The 21,084-nt window shown below is 38.4% G+C and overlaps 1 protein-coding gene across 1 annotated transcript in view; it reads right to left on the bottom strand.

Annotated features, from left to right (window-relative positions):
• Nucleotides 1-3,878: 3,878 nt before the first annotated feature.
• Nucleotides 3,879-21,084, bottom strand: part of Idua (alpha-L-iduronidase) — an 88,127-nt gene continuing 70,921 nt past the window's right edge. The window contains exons 9-14 of the mRNA XM_083117326.1: nucleotides 20,279-20,436; nucleotides 16,952-17,070; nucleotides 14,083-14,211; nucleotides 11,364-11,440; nucleotides 9,619-9,737; nucleotides 3,879-6,532 (exon numbers count right to left, since the gene is read on the bottom strand). Coding sequence (XP_082973452.1) covers nucleotides 6,420-6,532; nucleotides 9,619-9,737; nucleotides 11,364-11,440; nucleotides 14,083-14,211; nucleotides 16,952-17,070; nucleotides 20,279-20,436 — 715 coding nt within the window. The 3' untranslated portion in view covers nucleotides 3,879-6,419. The remainder of the gene's footprint in view (nucleotides 6,533-9,618; nucleotides 9,738-11,363; nucleotides 11,441-14,082; nucleotides 14,212-16,951; nucleotides 17,071-20,278; nucleotides 20,437-21,084) is intronic.

Raw genomic sequence — 21,084 nt, 5'->3', positions numbered from 1 at the left:
ACAAGTAGTGACTCGAGAGGGCGAGAGAACGGAATTGCGTGAAGGGGAAAAACGACTGCTGTTAGCAGCCTTTGCAGCAGCGTGTACTGCTTCCCTCCGCACAGTCGCTTTCTCCCATTCTCTACCATTACGCGGCCTTGCTCCACAGATTCCCGGGAAACACTATACCTATCTCTACATGTATGTTTACTTCTCCCTCTCTCTTTCTGTCTCTCTCTATATATCTATCTACCTATTTTTCTCATCGTCTATTTATTTACCTCTTCCTGTGTTTCTGTGCCTCTCCCTGTATCTCTCTGTTTGTGTGTTTCTAGAAAAAAAATTATGAGCAATTCCAGAAGTAACAGACTGAAGCAGTTTTATGTATATTTTATTTCTTTGTGTATGATTCATGAAACATATAATGAAAGAAAATATAACCCAGTAGTAGTCTTTCTTCTTAAAAAAAAATGTTGCATAGCAAAATTCTTCAAATGTATTCTGCCAACATTACATAAAAATAAATTTGAAAGTGTTGATATGTAATTTTGACCATCAAAGTTGACATTTTTCTGAAATTGCTAATATACATGTTGCATTTTATATTGTTTTAAGGAACCCCCAAAAATTGACGCTGCGATCAGCGTTATTATCCCCTCCCTCTGTAGGCACTCCTGATCATGTGCAGTTTGTGTTAACTGGCTCATTTTGGGGTTCTGTGGGTAGCTACAGAATATAGTGGTGGACAATTTGTGTGTGCATAATTCATTGTGCTGCACCCATCGATTATCCAAGTGTTCTCATCTCTACCCAGAATTTTTGGCACCGTCGCCTGACGTTTACTCGGTTTCCTAGCTGTTTCCAGCATTGACCGAGAGACGTCACCAGCCTTAATTACGTATGCTAATTTCATGGCGACCCACCAAGCTCTCTTCGGAACTCCATGCAAGAACAGGCAGGCTAGTGGGAGTGGAAAAGTGAGGACGGGCATCATCGTGGGGGAAACTGTCTACGTCCTGCGATAGTTTCAAATAAAATCTGCGCTCAGTGGTGATGAATCAAGAATTTAGCTCCTCACTCAACCTCCTTTCACTGCAAAATAAACTGGGTTCATTCTCAGTTATTGCTAACAAAATGTATGTACCAAAATGCACCGTTCAAAGTTGATTGGGGAAAAATTGCCAAAGACCGTAAATTTTCCCTGTCATACAATTACAGTGTTAACTATACTCTGCATTGGAGTGCTGCAGGGAGAGGATTTCGCTCCAGCGCCAAATAGTTCAAACGAACGACACTAGATAGGGTAAGAAATTGACAGCTTTTTCGCTCGAGCGGATAACGCTCCAAGAAGAAAAACGAGCGTTATACACTCGAAGCCCAACAGTACACGTGAAACCGTAATTTGTCTCTGCTAGTGGGCCCTCAAATGTTGAAGTGAAGTGAAAGACGGAGTGAAATTGAAACTAAAATGAACATAGTCATTATCTCCATGTTCAAATGTAGTTTAGTCTATCTTACCAATATACAGTGATGTATGAAAATGAAATAGATAATTGTGGGCTGAAACTACCAAGTTTCATATTTTACATATATGTGTCTACGATTATTGCTACATTAGCATAATACTTCACTGTATACGCTCGGGTGTATATTAAGTTACCTTGGCTCGAGGGTGGTAGACTCGAGCGAAAGTGTTTCATGTAGTACTCTACTCTGCATAGTAGAATAAATTGTAATTAATGTAGCTTTAATTATACAGTTTCAAAAATATAAACACAACTGAAATTTATAATCATTATCTATCTTCATGCAAAATAAAATATTTAAATTCGAATGTTTTCTTTCTCACGTATCTCAACACACTTTTATTATTATTGCCAAATTAACATTTTCTAACGTAATTCATTATTTTTAGCGAATGCAGTATCACTCGATGCACAAAATTTTGGCAATTCACAAAAAGAAGGTTTACAATAATTTGTGGCACTTTGACATGTTTCAAAGATGGTGTCCTAATGATATCTACTACAATTTATAATAATTTTATAAATTCTGTTCATAAGTTATGTAGTATCACGGATTCTCTCTTGATTATTTCAGATTTTTAATTAAGACATTATATTCAACTTGTGAGTAAGAGATCGTAAAATCTATCCTCCTTTATAACTAGACAATTTTAATTCACAAGAAGACCCTGATATGACATTCAAGCACACTGTTCCCGTAAGTGTAATCTGTTAGCAGTTGGTTTCAGAGCAAAGGATTATGTCGATTCGAAATGGTCATATTCGGGTCACCCCTTACTATGCTCAATCACAGCTTGAATTATCCGTTCTGATACTAGCTACCTGTTTTCCAATCCACGGAACAAAATTGATCATTCACTTTTTAACTCCCTTGTAGGTGCATTGTATTTTTCGATCGGATGAATTTTATTGCTCGGACGAACGTGGGAAACAATCGTATTGATTTCTGTATTCATCATGCAAGAATGGTTTGCATCATTCATCCTCACAGGCTCCAGGATACACCTACTGAAACTTTCATCGGCCGTGAATGCCGATTGGCTGTTGAATGGTAATCAACTATTTCTGTCATTCCCTGAGGCAGCATCTGCAATCTGCTTGCTTATCAAAGTTTGCACATTCGATACAAACTTTAACATGACTGCACTGGATTTCGATTTTGTCCATGTCTATGAACTAGTTGGCTGCTGTGAGAATTTGTAAACTTGAAGAGGTTTGAACAGTGCGCTCATTGGTTCCGTCTAGTTTGTTACACTTTTTGGCACTAGCTGTCGTGCAGGTGTATCCCGGTGTCGCGCCACGCCCCCTCCTCTCGAATCATGAAATATTTAAATATGAATCTATAAAAAGCTACGAAAACAACATCAGCGATTTTCCAAATTTGTAAAGATTTCGATTTTGTTCTTGCATAAATTAACGTGTTTGTTGTGCAGAAGTGTATAGTCTGCAATATTGGGTAGTTTTAGTTTTATAATCATTGATACAAGGCTACCAGATGTCCTTTTTAGCGATTTAGTTGGACAGTCCATTACTTCTGTTCCGTCCCGACATTTTTGGAACTCCCGTTGTAATGCGAAAATGTCTCTTTATTTTGTTAACTCACATTTAGACATGTTCTTTATTGTACTAATAATAGCTAACACGCAACATTAAATTTATAAATATATTATTTTCTAATCAGAATTATCATGACTTTTCAATGGCGCTGGCATAAGAAAATTAAAGGAAATTTGACAATATTTTTAATTTAACGAACTCAGAAGAATTTGAATACTTCAGTGAGTTGATTTTTTTCAGTTACTTTGGACCACAAGTTGCAACTTTACAATTGCATAGCTATAATATTGCCAGGGCATAGGTGTTCTTTGTGTGTTCCTTCATCAATGTCACCATATCATCGCTCATCCTCGGGATTAGACAAACTTGGCAGAAAATCAACGTAAAATAACCTAATTCAATCAATCTCAAAGCATTTCTGATATTTTCTATGTTCCACGTATTCGGATCTACCCCCTCCCCTCAAAGACATATGGGTACGGGCCTCGGCAACATAGAGTCACTCGGGGTTATATGCCCAACTTCTTTTTGGCGGATTATAGCTTCGCTAAATGAAAGGGATGTTAAATGAAAGCTACATGTTTTGTTATTGTTCCTATAAGTTTTATTACTGTAAGTCTTATAGCAAAAGAACCAGAAAGAAATAAACGATGAACGTCAATTTGGTCAAATCACCCCCGTGTTAAGGATAAAATGCCCACCCTTTATGGGTAAAATGCTCAATACAAGAAAATTGTTGTAATAAAGGAAAATAATACACAGCATTAACTGGAAGATTATTAACGTTTATTTCGTAAACAGAACATCATTTTTACAGACAAGCATAGAGTTTCTAACATTATTTATTTTGAATTTACCATGGCCTCTTTTACTGTTTACAATTTGTGAGAAATTGCATTGCACTTTGGACACATGGACATGAATTTGATACATATTTTATGCATCCACATACAACGAATACACTGGATCCAGTCACATTGTGGTCCTTTCTTATCATAATGCCCATAATGCCATAATGAAATGCCAATGGGCATATTGCACTTAATTTCTGTGGGCATATCACCCCATAGCTACAAGCAGAAAATTGAATCACTGGGTTGGCAACTGTGATCACCATACGGCAGTTTCACTCTGCAGATATGTTTCCTTGACTCTTGATTTTTACACCAAATATAATTCAGTTTCTTTCTCTCTTGGAAATACTATTGCACACTGTTAATACAGCAACGTCCAAAAAATTATTACCTCAAAAATTGTCTTCTTACCTCAAGAAATTAACTCTGAATGGCTTCAGATTCTTCTCACAAGCTCCAAACCTGCTGCCTCGACTCTCCACGGAGGGCGCTTTCAAACAAGTGTCGCAGAATTCATAACATTAACGTTGCGCGGAGGAAAGAATAGAAAGAGACAGGAAAAAGGAGAAAGATGAGAGAAAGGAAAGAGAAAAGAAGAGTGGGAGTGAGTACCAAGAGAGAGACAGAGAAAGAGAGGAAGAAAGACAAAGAAAAAATATAGGGTGGAGAAGAGGGATTGGGAAAAGGGAGGATTGAAAATGGAGGACATGAATATTTGAGACACTTATATGGATTACAGACTGAACTACCCTTTCGGAGCAAAACGCCAGACACATTGTAGTGAACAGACAGCACGGCTTTTACAACCTTTAACCTCACCGGCAGGAAGAACTCTAATAAATAAGTAGGAAGCCGAGAGAATTATTCAACTTCCGCGTGAGCATTGTTGGTCCGTACGTGTTAAACAAGAACATTTGCGTCACTCCTACGAGCTGGAAGACGTGTTTGTGTGTGTGGTACCTATATACATCACACCCTTTTTGTCCACAAGGACATGTACAAGTCTTGGAGAACACAGAGGCACGGAAAATGTTGCTTTCAGCGCACTTAGCAAAGAGAAGCCCACGTTGAGCCATGTGGCGTTACATGAACAGCACTGTCTGTAATAGTGCAAAACTGTCATACGGGTCAAAGCCTCTGATATCGACCCAGAAATCATTTTGCATCAATTCTATGATACACAAACGAGAGATAATGATAAATATGTTTTATATTTAGAAGCCGACTCACTTAGTCTCTTCAATTCCAGTAATGTCTGTGTGAGTTTTTGTTTTAAGTCCCCTAAATGCACATATAGGCTAATCGGGACTGGACCTACAGTTTAAAGTGGAATCAAAATCACTATGTGCCTCCGCTGGGTATCGAACCCTGAACCCCTTGATTACAAGAAGAAGACGAATAATGTCTGTGGTCTCCGAAGGAAACAGGTATTACCGACATAAATTGCATTTTGTCGATAAATATTTCCAAACATACTAACGACATAAAGCTGATATTACTGATCCATTATCCAGTTTTGTTTTCAGAGACTATGCAACATAGTTACAATTCGTTTGAACTTTTTTCTTCTAAAAGGCAGCCAGCACTAAATTCCTCCCTCACTTAGATAAAGAAATCAACTAGGGTAAAAACATCTACCAGGGGTAATTGTAATGCCCTTTGAAGTTTAACCAACTCAATCAATCAAACCCTTTGAAGTTTAATATTCAGTTTTATTATTATGTTAAATTAATTGAACGCTTATGAATTCTTAAGTATTTATTGTGTCACAGACAACATTATTGAGTAGAAAAATCCTTCAATCCAATAAGTTTTTCACGTGATTTAAAATTGCGTCATAATCTAGCTTGCTCCATTTAGAGGATTTTTTTTTTATTCCACGTCACTTTTCTGCCACTTTTGGCTATTCACCTCGATGAGGTTAAGTAGATATGATGAAACTGATGAGAGGACACTCACAAAGAACACCCATGCAAAGGCCGGGATTGGAATCCGGGACCTCCTGGCGTCGTAGCGCGCTACGCTAACCATGATATCACTGTTGTTGATCCGGTACCCATATACCTACATGTGCCTAAGTATCATAATTTCACTACTTTAGCTTCAAGTAACCGTAAATGAACAAATTAATGGTTTTAGAGTCTCCTAATAGTAAGTCGCCGGACGCAAAAAAAAGTCATATTGGGTAAAATTCTTACTAGCTATGAATGATAATTTAATGAATAGAAGGAGAAATAAAATACGTAAAAATATCCTTGTATACTTCGCCACTTTTCCACAAGCTGTGGCAAACTATAGGTATACGTGTGACAATCACTTCATATTCATTTTCCGAACACAATTTCACCACTTTTAGCATAGTTCCAGCCATCGGTCGTTTTCCATTTTTCAGACCCCGTTTCTCCACACCAAATGTAAATCAATAGATTAGGAGAAATATTTGTACAAAAAATTATATTCATAGTGTAGCATATTAACAGTAAGAGGTGGGTAGCATTCACACTTAATGCACTTCGTTGCTGACCACTCCATACTGAAGGACAGAGGAGTGAGGGCCCGGTTGGTCCCAGTAATCTACTGCTCTGACCCTATATAGGCCTCGGACCTTTTCTGGGCCTGAAACGAAAAAAAATGAAATTTCATTATCCGTCTCGTGTATTCCAAAGTTTTATTTTCATAAATATTATTTTGTATTTGCCACAGAGGCTGCAGATACATTAAGTGTACCATTACTACTCCTGTCCAGAAAAAGTAGTGGCATGCTCAGGAATTTACAAGAAAGCTGATTGCTTCTTTTTTGGAGGTCAGTGCAATATTTAATCTTTTCATATACACCGGCACGTCACTGAGAGAGAATATTTTGTACACATATAACAGTTGGGCTGAAAAGTTCGTAGGCTGACTCATAGATGGCGTTACTAGAATAAATCTATGTGGTTTTTACTTAGTACTAACCTTCAAAAGATACGTGTATAAATTTCACAGCTGCCGGATAATTAGTTCGTGAGATATAGCATTGTGAGTGAAGCAGCTTTTGTTATTGTGAAAAAATGGATAAAAAACAATTTCGTGTGTTAATAAAGCATTGCTTTTTGGCGAAAAAAATACTGTTGAAGCCAAGGCTTGGCTTGATAAACATTATTCGGACTCTGCACCAGGAAAATCAACCGTTGAGAAGTGGTTTGCTAAATTTAAACGAGGCGAAATGAGCATCGAAGACAATGCACGCAGTGGACGCCCCAAAGAGGCTGTTACCGACGAAAACATCAAAAAAGTCCACAAAATAATTTTAAATGGTCGTAAAGTGAAGTTGATCGAGATAGCTGAGATTATTACATAGCGTTGTTGGAGCGTTTAAAGGATGAAATCACGAAAAAACGGCCCCATTTGAAGAAGAAAAAAGTGCTGTTTCATCAAGACAATGCACCGTGTCACAAATCAATGAAAACGATGGCAAAATTATATGAATTAGACTACGAATTGCTTCCCCATCCACCATATTCTCCAGATCTGGCCCCCAGTGACTTTTTCCTGTTTGCAGACCTTACAAGAATGCTCGCTGGAAAGAAATTTAGCTCTGATGAAGAGGTAATCGCCGAAACTGAGGCCTATTTTGAGGCTATAGAGAAGTCGTACTATAAAAATGGCATCGAAAAATTGTATGACCGCTATAATCGTTGTATCGCCCTCAAAGGCAACTATATTGAATAATAAAATCGAATTTTGTCAAAAAAATATTTTTTACTATGTTAGCCTACGAACTGCAGCCCAACTGTTATCTTATGTCTGTTATGACTAGACTAAGAACTTCTGTGCAAATACATTTCTTTTATTTTTATTAATAAAAAAGCATATTTCAACCGCGCCAAGTGTATTTCCACAGTTCTGTTACGGTAGGTTATAAGTCCGCCATATTTAATTATCTTACTGATTTCCAGAGCAATGTTGTAATGTTCTGAGCATTACATGTACAGTGTGATGAGTTTTTTGTTACATTAGTTCATCGTTTCATAGTTCGTTAAATATTTATTCTGTCACAGACAACGTTAATTAGAAGGAAGATAGATTTGCTAAACATTTAAAACTGCGTCATATTCCACTACCGGTGACGTCGCATTTCTAACTCGCTGGATCAAAACTATGAACCGACCTGTATATCCATATCTAATGATAGTACTTGAAAAAGAAGGGATTTTGCCAAGAACATGGAGAGATGAAACAGATCACTGAACAGTTTTGAGGTTTTGGTGTTTCGCAAGTGATCAGGAATTAATCTCAATCCAAACTTGTGTGTTTCGTGTTAAAGCTACACGCTAATTGTAGCCGTAATTGTGTTTTTATGATAATGATTGATGTGTAAGGTATAAGTAAGAATGGTCTATTTAATCTTCTCAGTTATAAGTGAGTAAAAGAAAGAAAATGAAATGAACTTGTAGCCATATTGTCTGTAAATGCATAAAGGATGGACACTTATAGTTAACTTCCAGGTTTTACCACACCTTCAGAAGGCTCAGAGTAGCCTTGTTGAGTCCCTGCGGCTACTGCTGTAGAAGCTAGGGTAATTCCCAGTGGCATAAAGGTACGAATAAGTATGTGGCTGCTGTGAACTCTTAAGATCAAAGGATCTAATTTTAGAGTAGTGTGGTAAAAAACATGTGTGATTTGCCCCTCCACTTTGGCCTAAGTTCCTCCCAAACAACACAATATACTTGAAAACTTCCATTGCCAAACTAACGCTTAAATGATACAATCACGTTGCCGAGAGACAAGTTTATTTGAAAACATTACAAGAATTTGGACTGCTTGAAATGACCTAGGAAAAATATATTCTTTCGCCCGCCATCTTGAAGCGCTTTGGTAAATTTAACTTAAATGCGATAGATCAACCGTCTCTAATGAAGATGAGTGGATGAAATTGGTGAAAGACCACCAACAAAGTTTCCAGGCCAGAATTCGAACCAGGAACCTTCCGTGACGAGATGAAGAGCCGACTACCCAGCACGCTCGACCAACGAGGCACAATACAATTACTACTAAAATTAACTATTACTTTAGTAACTTACCAATGCACGGCAGGGCATGGCATTACTCGCAAGGTACGAAAGATTATGATGGTACGACAAATTTCTGCTGAATCAGTGATCCGTGATCCTTATCCACAGATGGGAGTAAGGTCAGCGGAAGCTCAATAACACTGGATGCAGATTTATGCTGAGTCATGGATCTATAGTGCCTCCATTATTACTATCATGACCTTTAGAATACTACTAAAAGCACAAAAGAGGAGAATCAACATTACGCATAAGTAAATCAACATTCAACTAATAAAGTCACTCATATTACGATCTAGAATTCAATTTCAAGATTAATGTTAGTTTAATCGGTTCTAATATTGTTTTAATTTGCCGATTTTATTTTTCGAAAGTTACGAAAGTGCACGAAGCCATCCACTGTCTAGTTGGGTTGATTCCCCTAGTTAAGGAAATGAGCTAAATTGATACCGCATCTGGATCGTAGTTAACGGAAAGGGAAAACGACTGAGCTACATCCTGAGAAAACCAGAGACAAGCGAAGAAGACTTATTTCCAGCGGAAAACTGGATCAGTTCGCCTTAAACTCGTAATTGATATCCAGCAATTATCTTCCGGGGCGGAAGGGAAGGATTAGTCGTCATAGCAACAGGAGAAGCAATCTTCACTCACCTTGTCTAGAGGAGAAGACGACGTGCTGGTAGGACAGGAATATGGTGTCTCCGGCGTTGATTCGGCGGAAGTTGATGTTGAAGACAGGAGAGAACTCAACCTCGTACGTCTTGATGCAGCTGCGAAAGAAACGAGTAGGACTTATGAAATATGCTTTTAGTGTGATTCCAGACAGAAAAAAAGCTATATACCTTTAATATGTGCCATGTGGTTGCATACATACAGAATAGAAAATGTCGCTTATCGAGAACTCGAAACGAGATAGTAGCCTCACCTAGTTTTCTGCACATTTTGTCTCTTTTCACTCACGTGTCTAGTTGGTTACAAAGTGCAACACCGAATCGTCTACTTCGTTGATTTTCTTTCACGTAGTGTATTAGGTGTCCGCACCGTGTAGTGTAGTATATGTTTTTTTTTAGTTTAGTTTATTTTGGGTTTTAAGTCCACTTTATGCACAGTAAGGCTAATCGGGACTGGACCTACAGTATAAAGTGGAATCCGAGTCACTATGTGCCTCCACAGAGTATAGAACCCGGGACCCCTTGATTACAAAGCGACGAAGTTACCACTACGCAATCGAGGAGGGCCTGCTAACCAATCAATAGAACGTTGAAAGCAACAGGCAGGCATTTGTTGAATCTTCTGGATTTGACATTCGAACACCATTGCCTTGCTGCAAAAGTGAAGAAGTGAAGGTAAAATGTTCCCCTGTGCATAGCACCACGCCATGAAGGCGTATAGGGGGTGTGGGGGTAACGCCCCACACTTTCTTGATCCGGTCGTGAGTGGGGGTGATGTGATCAGCATCACGCCCCTGACCGCCTTTACCCCCCAGGGTTTCCCCCAGGTACCCATGTTATTCGACGCTGGGTAGGCGCCGGGGCCGCTTCCACCGTTAGAAAAGTTCCCGGATTTGAACCGGCCGGGGAAATTGCCTTGCTGCTCCAGCCTGAATCTGGGAAGCACCTGTACTACACCTAGTGTCAAAACGTGCGACAAACTAGACGGGGCTATCAACGATCAAACGTTGCTAAGAAAAGTTATTCACCTTGGCAGTCCCCTACACTCTTGCTGTTCTTCGTTGCTATTGTACGGTGCCATCTTTTGCATTTGTTATAATAAAAAGAAGAGGTTATAATACTTTTAAAATATCAAAATATGAAACGGCAAAGTTCCAACGCTCGATACAGTCTTTAGTAATATAGTTTTAAAAATAACTTACGTTAAGGTGCAGTGACTTAGTAGAAGAAATAACTCTGTTACTCCCATTTATAAGTGCCCCAGTTCAAAGGTGAATAAAGTGTACATGAATTTCAAACATTATTATATGAATGTGAAAATGAAAGCTTCTTACTTCAAACACAATTCAGTATAATTAATATATTAAACTATACTACATTTCCTAATGCAACATGTCTTTCAGTGCCAAGGTCTACCACAAGGCTTGGGTGAGAGGCACTTTGTCGGCATCGGCACACATTGCAAGGTTCTGTTAATATCGTACGAGTTTCGGAAGTACGCCAATGGGTTGGCGTAACATCATCCACTTCTAGATTCGCCATTTTTGCTGTCACTAGCTACTGTACCGTGTAAATGAGCACGTGAAAATTTGCAGGAAAGAATTACCACCGAGTACAAGGGATCGTGAATTGGTTTCTGATTATGACCCGAATTTTATGGCTAACATAGAGTCCTGCACTATGGTCGGATGATTAAATCTAAAATGTGTAAAAAGTTTCATTTACCTCGTCGCCACGTTCTCTTCACTCCAGATCAACAAAACTTCATTGAACGTCACGTTGAAGGCTTCAAGACGAGACACCTGAAAAAAAACAACAGATTTCTTGAGTAGGCCTACACATTGAAGCGATTCAAACGTCACTGTGAATCTATAGCTACATATTTCTAACCACGTTACTGTAATATTGATAAAATGCAAATGGTAACGGTAATTAGATATATATAATATTCTTACTGATACTGACAATGCGGTATTGCACAATATTTGATATTATGTATTAAGGTGATCACTGATGTACGCAAGGGGATAGCTGATAGGGCTACAGCCCCTCTCGAAATTTTGAGAAAATCAAAATTTTGAAATGAAAGCAGTGAATAACTTGAAGTAAAACCAAAGTGGTGAATGCAAATTCCCATTAAAATGACCCTCGATTACTATTTTGTCTTTAAACAACTTTTTCGAGGTCACAAATGGTACGAAACATTTCACTATGTATCCCCTGCCCCCCCCCCCCCACTAGAACGCTACTGTAATATCCATCTTTACAATTCCAGACCACTCTGAAATAAATCCAGCGTACGCTAATGAAGGTGTTCGGTTGGGTTGGATATCCAGGGTTTGCCTGAAGACACATATTGCACGATGGTTCGGATCCCACTTTAAACTGTAGGTGCAGTCCCGATTAACCTATCTGTGGACTTAATACAACAATTCGAATTAATATTCATTCAGATTCAACTACAAAGCAAAGATCCTAAAAATTTGAAGCGGTACTTTGTACCCCTGTTCCTGCGCTGCTGAGCATAAGTGAGTTAACGCTTGCAAAATATGTTCACTTCAGAGTTGCCCATGAACGAACGTGGAGGGAAAAAACTTGCAATACCAGTAAGAATCAATCAAGCATTTGCAACACACCCAATCAAGGGTGAGCATCTTTCTTCTTCTCACCGTTATTGCTTTAAATCTCCGTTTCGTAACTTTGTGGAGCTGATTAGTGACACCCGACTTGCTTAACATCGCAGCTTAGGAAACACTTCATTTCCTCGGCAACGCATCTCCACTTTCAACACGACGTTCCTTCGAATAAATCACCAACTCCCGCTCCGAGATCTTTTTTTTTTCACAGCGGACGCTTAAGAAACGCCAAGCGTGGAAATTTATTTACGCCAGGGGAGAAAAAAGGGGTACAAGCTGTTTACTCTGCTGCAGTTGGGGATCCGATTTGTCACTCATTGTTGTCACGTGACTCCAGTTTCGTAACAAGGAAACAGAATGGCTTGTCTAGTAAGGGACAAAAGGATAAGTTAATTACGATTTCGTCGTTTAACAAAACAAGACATGGATAGAATAAAATTGGGGTACATGAAAATGAAAATAACAATTAAGAGCAGCCTTCCTGTAGGGGGATTGTAGTCCAACGTATAGTCTTCGCCAACCCTCCTTCTCAATGAAGAGAAAAAAGGCATCGAAAAGGTGGCCGCGGTGGCTACCATGCTAAAGGTCCGGGGTTCGATCCCCGGCCGGTTCAAATCCGGGAACTTTTCTAACGGTGGAAGCGGCCCCGGCGCCCACCCAGCGTCGAATAACATGGGTACCTGGGGGAAACCCTGGGGGGTAAAGGCGGTCAGGGGCGTGATGCTGATCACATCACCCCCACTCACGACCGGATCAAGAAAGTGTGGGGCGTCATCACCCCCACACCCCTTATACGCCTTCATGGCGTGGTGCTATGCACAGGGGAACACTTTACTTTTCTTCTTTACTTTTATGTCTGGAGAAAATCCGTAAAAGCTGAATTTTGGTCAGTTGTTAGACTACTACTAGGGGTGCAAGATCCCAAAAGGTTCGACCTCCCCTAGCGCCCCTTCCCAAAACCTCAGATTCGTAGACTCTTGGTTCCTGAGACTTTACCCCATTCCATTTAAATAAGAAAAAAAGCTTATTCTTCCCTTCTTTTTCTTATTTGTATGTTATTTCTATGTGTGCGCTTGCCTTTCTCAGTCTTAGAATCAATTTATTCTTGTTTACTCCTTGTCTTGCTTATTATTTCATTAATTTATTCTCTTCCATTTTCTGCCTCGTTTATTCTTTCTCACACGAACATATTTTAATTTCTTCTCTCACTGTCTCACTTTTATTTTTCTTCCTCCCTTTCTTCTCTCTTTCTATTTCATTTTTATTTCATTTTTATGTCTTCTATTTCTTTCTCTATTGCCACATGTAGCCTTTCTGTGCATAAAGTGGACAATTCAGTGGCGTTGATTGGGTTCCAAAACCGGGAGGGCAAGGTGCCAAAACTGGGGGAGCAAAGACAGTATATTTTCCTTTGTAGATATGATTTAGCATAGTTCGGGGGCAAAAGTGGCGAAAAGTGGCGAAAAGTGGGGGTGGGGCAACTGCCCCCTCGCACCCCCTATTCGCCGCCACTTAGTGGACTTAAAAAAGAACTCAAACTCTATTTAAACATTCCCATCCTACAATAACCAGTAGATACAACATGATGGCATACGTTTTACAACAAATAAGTAAATGGCACACACACAAACACACTCCCTCACACAGGGTTGTTGATGTTAACCTTCAGATAATCTTCTACGGACTCCGATGTTCATTATATAGCCTAATCATTGTTAAGTTCAGAAGGAAAAATTGAATAAATTGTGTCCACAAGGAACTAACATTGACACAAAAACCAGAACAAATAATTATATGAGTAAACTCACCCGTCCAGGAGCAGTTTGCGTTCTTGAGCATACGTGTACCAAAACAACACTAGGGAGTTGCATCAACACGCTGGGATTTATTTCTCCCAGTTCGGGAACTTCTTGAACATTTCCAATCCTGTAAGGACCCTGAAATAAAAGAGCTTAGTTTCACTCTGTTCAATTCTCGAGAATTCATTAGTGAACTTATTATTATCCTTTACAAGAGAAAATATCTTAAATCTTGATGGTCAGTTTAGATACAGCCATCTTAGAAGTAAATACACAAGAACTTCAGTTTCTTTAGTGGCTAAAATTATTTAATTTGCCTAACATTTCAGTGGCTATATGGACATACATCTTTGTAAAGACCTAATAATATAATTTCATGCATGAAAGAATGCTTATTATTATTATTAAGAATGGAAATGCATATGTATATCAGAGGTTAATATTGAATCGTTTACTGCAACAATAATGGTGGTCCTCCATTGCGTTGCTTTTTGTTGTTTATTATTGCCATCTGCTAAATACTAAATGAACTTCATTGTGTAATGTAGACAATTGACGCCTGTGTATAATTTTAACGTTAAATTTTAGCTGCATGATTAGATCTCTGTTTAACGGAGACCAAAAGCAAATCTCCAGGCCAAAAATTTTTCCAAAAAACAGTGGCGGAAAATACAAAAAAAAAGTATGGCAATTTCTAAAAGAATGTCTAATAGTCTCTGGAGAAGTACTGGGTTTTTCTTATGATAATTGCATAGGTGCCATTTTTTATGGGGAGCAAGGAACTTTATGTAACAATATAACTATTCTAACAATATTTTTGTTAACTAATTACAGGAATCTACATTGTTGTCTCCATGGACTTGTGTGTTTAGCCTCTCCGATGACTAGGGAGACAAATTTATGGTAAATAAAAACTGAGGAGAGCGGTAAATAAAATGTTAGGTCAGCGGTATATACCAGCGGTGGAAAAAAAAAATTGGCACACACTTTTTCATTATGAGAGGAAACAACATACAAAAGAGCTATAAATTGATAAACTACTTCATTTTTATATACTGTACACATACACAAGACTTAGCTGTCCAACCAAAAAGAAAACATCAACACAAAATCACTTCATTTCTAAATTGCATATTTCAAGTGATTTATTCATTGTGTGTATGTATTTAAAGGATATCCTTGCTGTCCAACAAATAAAATAATCACTACTGCACATACACAAACACATGTTGAAAATCACATGATGATAAACAAAATTCATTCATGACTGAACACAAATGACACCATTGTTTCCCTTGATGTGCGGGAACAGACTAATTTTATCGCTGCTACAGCTAGCAAGTTCAATGAAACTGGAAGTTGAGTAAACATTCGGGGGAAGAAAGGCAGGCAGCGAAGTTTTCGAACTGAGTTTATGTGCATGGGAAATCCCAATTTGCAGCGTCTTCCTGATGTGATCGAAGATAAAACGTTCTTCAGCTGCAAGTGGTAGGAAACTTTAGGCAAACGTTTCGTTACAAATCGACAGTTTTCGCGAAAAAACTCGATTGCCGGTTTTTGCGTGTTTTCTACTTAATTTGATGACATTTCACGGTTATTTCGCGAAAAAGCGTTCATTTCGTAGAAAAGCACACCTTTCGCATTACTTCGCGAATAAAACTCATGCATATTTCATGATTGGGGGCAGGGGCGCCGACTTGTCAAAATTATTGGGGGGGGGGGGCTCTGATCACTGAAATAAATTAATGAATGACTCACTCCACCTCTTTTTTAAGTTTTGGTCTCAGTGTTCGAAATCTCGTAAATGTCAATGAATTCCTCCAAAATATTAAAATTTTCATTTACAGTTCGAATGCAAAATGTTAATTGTTCACAGATGGATATGTCACAAGTTTCGTCAACCATAATAGCAAAATATTCCCGACTTTTAATATCTGCTACCACGGAGCGCAAAACAGATCTCCCTAATATATCAATGATCTCTTTCTGAATGTCAAGTTAGAGCCATTTGTAGGCTGAATGTCTCATCCACTCTCCTAGTTCATGCACATCATCTTTTGAAGCTCTTTTTAGTAAAAATGTTAACAATACTCATAATTATATACTTAGTATATAGTAATAAGTCATGTGTTTTGCTGTCTCTGGTCATAGCCCCCCCAAAGTTGATGGTCTAGAACATTTCAAATGTGTATTTAAAGTTAAGTTCATGTGGCACAATTCAGAGTAAACTTTACAAGAGAAGCAAAATAATACATTAGATTCTCTTAAGCAAAATTATTTGGGGGACTCTGCCCCCACATCGTTAACATTGAGGGGGCTCGAGCCCCCTAAGCCCCATGGAGTCGGCGCCTATGATTGGGGGTGTAGTTACGTGCACAATGTTCAAAATTGCATCTTTTTTTCACATTTCGCGAATCGCGAAAATTCAATGTCCCTACCGATGACGTAATGGTGACGTTGTCGCCTTGTAACCAAAGGGTGTCGGTTTGATCGTTGGTTGAGGCATAATGGTTCGAATCTCATTCTAAATTGTAGGTCTAGTCTCGATGAACCTATGTGAGCATAAGGATTTTAAGGAACAAACTTTAAAGTTCGATGGAGAATTAGGGTTGGTTGCTGACTGTTTGAGAACAGGAGTCACCAAACGTTTCAAATGTTTCAATAAAACAAGACATTTACAAACTGGTAATGCTTCATCTCGATCTCTCCCTTACCATTTTTACTTTCCGATCACTAAGGTTTCCGTTCGCATAAGATTCTCGTGAAGTTGCCGATATTCAAAACCCACGAACGCTTTCTTATTCGAGGGGTGGCTCTAAATATTTCTAGCGGCGAAAAACTTTCACTTATTGAATATTGATTGCCGATAATCGCTTACCTCAGCTTGCCTCATCCTGTATCGGAGCTTGGCACCCGGAAACACAGGCGCTCCGGCATCTTCCCAGACGGCGCTCGGAGATGTTCTTGCATTATTCATCTGGTACACCACGTACCGCGCTGGAAACAAAGAACGAATGGGGTTAGTCTATGGCTCCATGCTGACACATCGGTAGCGATTAGGTTACTGCATGGTACCACTTTCGCTCGCTACTACTCGTTCGAGTCTCCCAGCCTCGAGCGTATATAATGGGATATCATTTTAATGTGGCAATAATAGTAGACACATATATATGTAAAATATCCACCTTGGTAGTTTCAGCCCACAATCATCTATTTCATTTTCATACGTATATCGTATAACGCCGCCGACTTTCAAAAGATCAGGAATCAGCAGACACGGGAGCTTTTCAGTGTTTTGGTAAGATAATGTACATCTTAACATGGAGAAGGTGACTATGTTCACTTAAGTTTCAATTTCACTGAGTCTTTCACTTCACAATCCGTATTTGAGGGGCCATCACCACAGGCAAATTACGGTTATACGTGTACTACTGGGCTTTGAGTGTGTGTGTGCCTTCTCGAGCGTTATTCACTCGATTGAAGAAGCTCTCGATTCCGTGCTCTATCCACCCCGTGTGAACTATTTGGCGTTCGAGCGAAATCCTGTTCTTGCAGCATTAGTAGCAATGCAGTACAATAAGAAGTAAAAGTGAGTGGTACAGTAGCCATGCTCATGAACATGGGTGTGTTGCAGTTAGCTCTAGGAATTAGGATTTCTGTCTCGTTCTCACCGAAATAAACAAGTTGGTTGGTTGATTTGATGTTTTAAGTCCACTTTACGCACAGTAAGGCCAATCGGGACTAGACCTGCAGTTTAAAGTGGGATCCGAACCAGCAGGTATCGAACCCGGGACCCCTTGATTACAAGGCGATGACGCTACCACTGCGCCATCGGTGAGAAACTAACAAGTGTTTCATTCGTTAATTGTGGTGTGTATTTGAAAAAAAAATCAGTGAAGGAGGTGGAATTTCAATAACTTGTTTTCAAGTATCAGGATATTACGAGTATGAAAATTATATGGAGAGGAATGCAGTATCTAGAGAGGTAAATTTTCTTTTTACTGAAGCATATAAAAGGTAAGATGTGTCAATACGATCAGTTTAGCGCTTAAAATCAAACATTATCTTGTGAAGACAATTTTCATTGGCCATTCTTTGTTGTGACATGGTGAAGATGAATCGTCGGGATAAAGAATTGACATTTACATTGAATTCAAGAGAACGTGGATTCAAATTTCATTGAACAAAATTGTATACAATTTTCAAAAGACAGTAACAATTATGGAAATAGCCTTCTGGTGTTTTTACAGTGTGAAACAAAACAGTGTAAGTACTGCAATAGGATCATTTTGCAAAATAATCGTATTGCAGTACCTACTCTTGTTTTGTTTCAGTCTGTAAAAACATCAGAAGGCATTTTCATACAATGTATTAAGGTTATTATAGCGTAGTATTGCAATATTTTTTTTAAAAAAAATAAGGCTCTCTTATCATTGTCGTACATTTTGATAGTAGAAATGTAGTAGACCATCTGATGTTGCATGACCACTATTCTCCATATCAATCAGGCTTCAGAAAACAGCACAGTACGGTAACGACTTTAGTTAGCATTGTTGATGACATAGCCAAAGGGATGGATAATGGTAAAATTTCATTCCTGGTACTCCTTGATTACACCAAGGCATTTGACTCCATAAATCACAACCTCTTGGCAGAGAAATTGAAATCTATCGGCATAAAAAATAAAGAATTGTTATGGTTTCGGTCTTATCTAACGAACAGGCAACAATATGTAAAATTAGTACATGATAATAAATCGTGCATGTCTAAATGGCTTGATATCAAACAAGGAGTACCACAAGGAAGTATTCTAGGACCTATCCTATTTTCCCTATACATCAAAGATTTTAATGATGCACTAAAACACTGCAAATACCACCAGTATGCGGATGACACACAAATATATATACAAACACCATTAAGAAACAGTGCAATGGCCCTAGAAGCATTGCAACAGGACCTCAATTCAATATCTAAATGGTCTGAATGTAATGCACTCAAATTAAATTCATCCAAGTCTTACTTTTTAACTTTAGGCACAACGAGTAACCTCAAAAAGTTAGAACAATTAAAACTCCCCCTCCCTACACTGAATAATTCCAAAATACAGAAAGTAGAAACAGCACGCAACCTTGGCATAACATTGGACGAGAATCTACATTGGGGTCCTCATGTCACGCACACAATTAAAAACTCGATAGCCAAACTGAAATCACTTTTTCCATTCAAACATATGCTAAGCAAAGAAACGAAAACTCATCTAGTCAACACACTTGTAATGCCAAAAATTGATTATGCTTCCCCCGTATTTATGAATATCAACAGTGCCCTAAATTACAAGCTACAAAAACTTCAAAACAGTTGCATAAGATTTATACTGAATGTCAAAAGAAGAGAACATATTTCCCCGTACTTACAGGAACTTAATTGGTTAAACGTTAAGAATAGGAGAACATTTTTGGCATTGTCGTTATTGTACAGGATCCTGTACAATAAGGAACCAAGATATTTATATGATAAAATTGCTCCGTACAGGAAGAGAGGAAAACAAATTAATCTTCGTCAAAAAACACAATTCACGAGTCCTGTACACAGAACAACATTCTATGGAAACTCTTTCATAGTCACCGCAATAAAAGAATGGAATGACCTCCCCCCACCACTGACCTCAGGGGAGCTTCACCCTGGAACACACAAATTAAATCTAAAGAAACATCTACTGTCCAAACAATAGTGTCTGGATTTGTCTTTTCTGTAATGAATAGGAATGGGGTATTGGTTTTAGTATTAGCTGTAATAATTCTATTCTAATTGTGGTTTTAGATTTAAGTCTGTACTTTCAGTACATTAATTGTTTTACATTATAGGTATGAATGTTTTATTTTTATTTTTTACTTTTATTCTTTCTACTGCGAACAATGATTTTCAAGAAGTGTTAAAGTGTCAATTGTAATATGTGTTTTTTTTTAAGGGTTTGTTGTAAGAACGGCCCGCGAGGCCGAAACACGCCCTCTCAATAAAGACGATATTATTATTATATCATTATTATAATAAGCGTTATTCAGACAGAGTCTAATACGTAATAACTTATCCACACATAAACACTTTCCTAGACGTTCCACTGATGAAATATTCTTTGTTGTATGTGCACAGGTATTTTATAAGCGGAAAGTATGATCTAGATTCTAGAAAGATGAACTATTACCTGAGTCATGGATAGGAATGTTGGTCACGGTAACCGTCACATTAATAACAGTATGAATGTCCACTGTGGTATTGTCACAGAAAGCCAAGAGAACACCAGCGCTCCAAGCGGACGGTTCTAGTGATGAATAGTTCCTAGATGCAGCCAATAAGCTCAACCTGTGTCAAAAAAAGAGAGATAGGTGTAAGAATTACTCACCATACGTGACGGACGAAAAGACAGAATGGCGTTCTTGCGGAGAGTTTTTAACCAATCCTCTGATGTTTATTGCCACAGGGAGACAAGCCTCAACTATCGCCATACAAGAACATTTAAGCCAATAACATTCAGATTCATGGCAACATTAGTCTTCGCCCTACTGGTCTCTTACCAAGCTAGAACCACATGTAATGTAGATGAAGGCCAAAGGGGAAGTCTATGAAACGCACCAGGAAGTCCTGTTTGACTCACTGTATGAAATTGAATACTACTATCAAAGAAATCCATGTTATGTGTCTATAAATCCTAGAATTTCATTGGAAACCACGTTCTGGTGTACGACCAGCTTCTTATTGAATGATCTTTAGGGCCATTTAATTTTAGAAATATTGCTCGTTAAAAGAATACACAACGATTACAACTTAAGTCGGACCAATAACCAAGAAAAGAAATTTATCGAATTAAGGCAGTGTACTGCTCATTTTATAATAGTCAATTTTCGACAAGGACCTAGCTTAAAACAAAACAAAGAGTGCTGTGAATTAACAAAAAGTATCCAACTAACTACTCTACAAAAAAAAACTTTAAAATACTAAACCACTACTCCC

The sequence above is a fragment of the Lepisma saccharinum genome, chromosome 1 (assembly GCF_977018435.1).
Source record: "Lepisma saccharinum chromosome 1, izLepSacc3.1, whole genome shotgun sequence".
NCBI classification, from domain to species: domain Eukaryota; kingdom Metazoa; phylum Arthropoda; class Insecta; order Zygentoma; family Lepismatidae; genus Lepisma; species Lepisma saccharinum.
The sequence above is the reverse complement of the archived record's forward strand: the minus strand, read 5'-3'. Positions and strand labels throughout refer to the sequence as shown.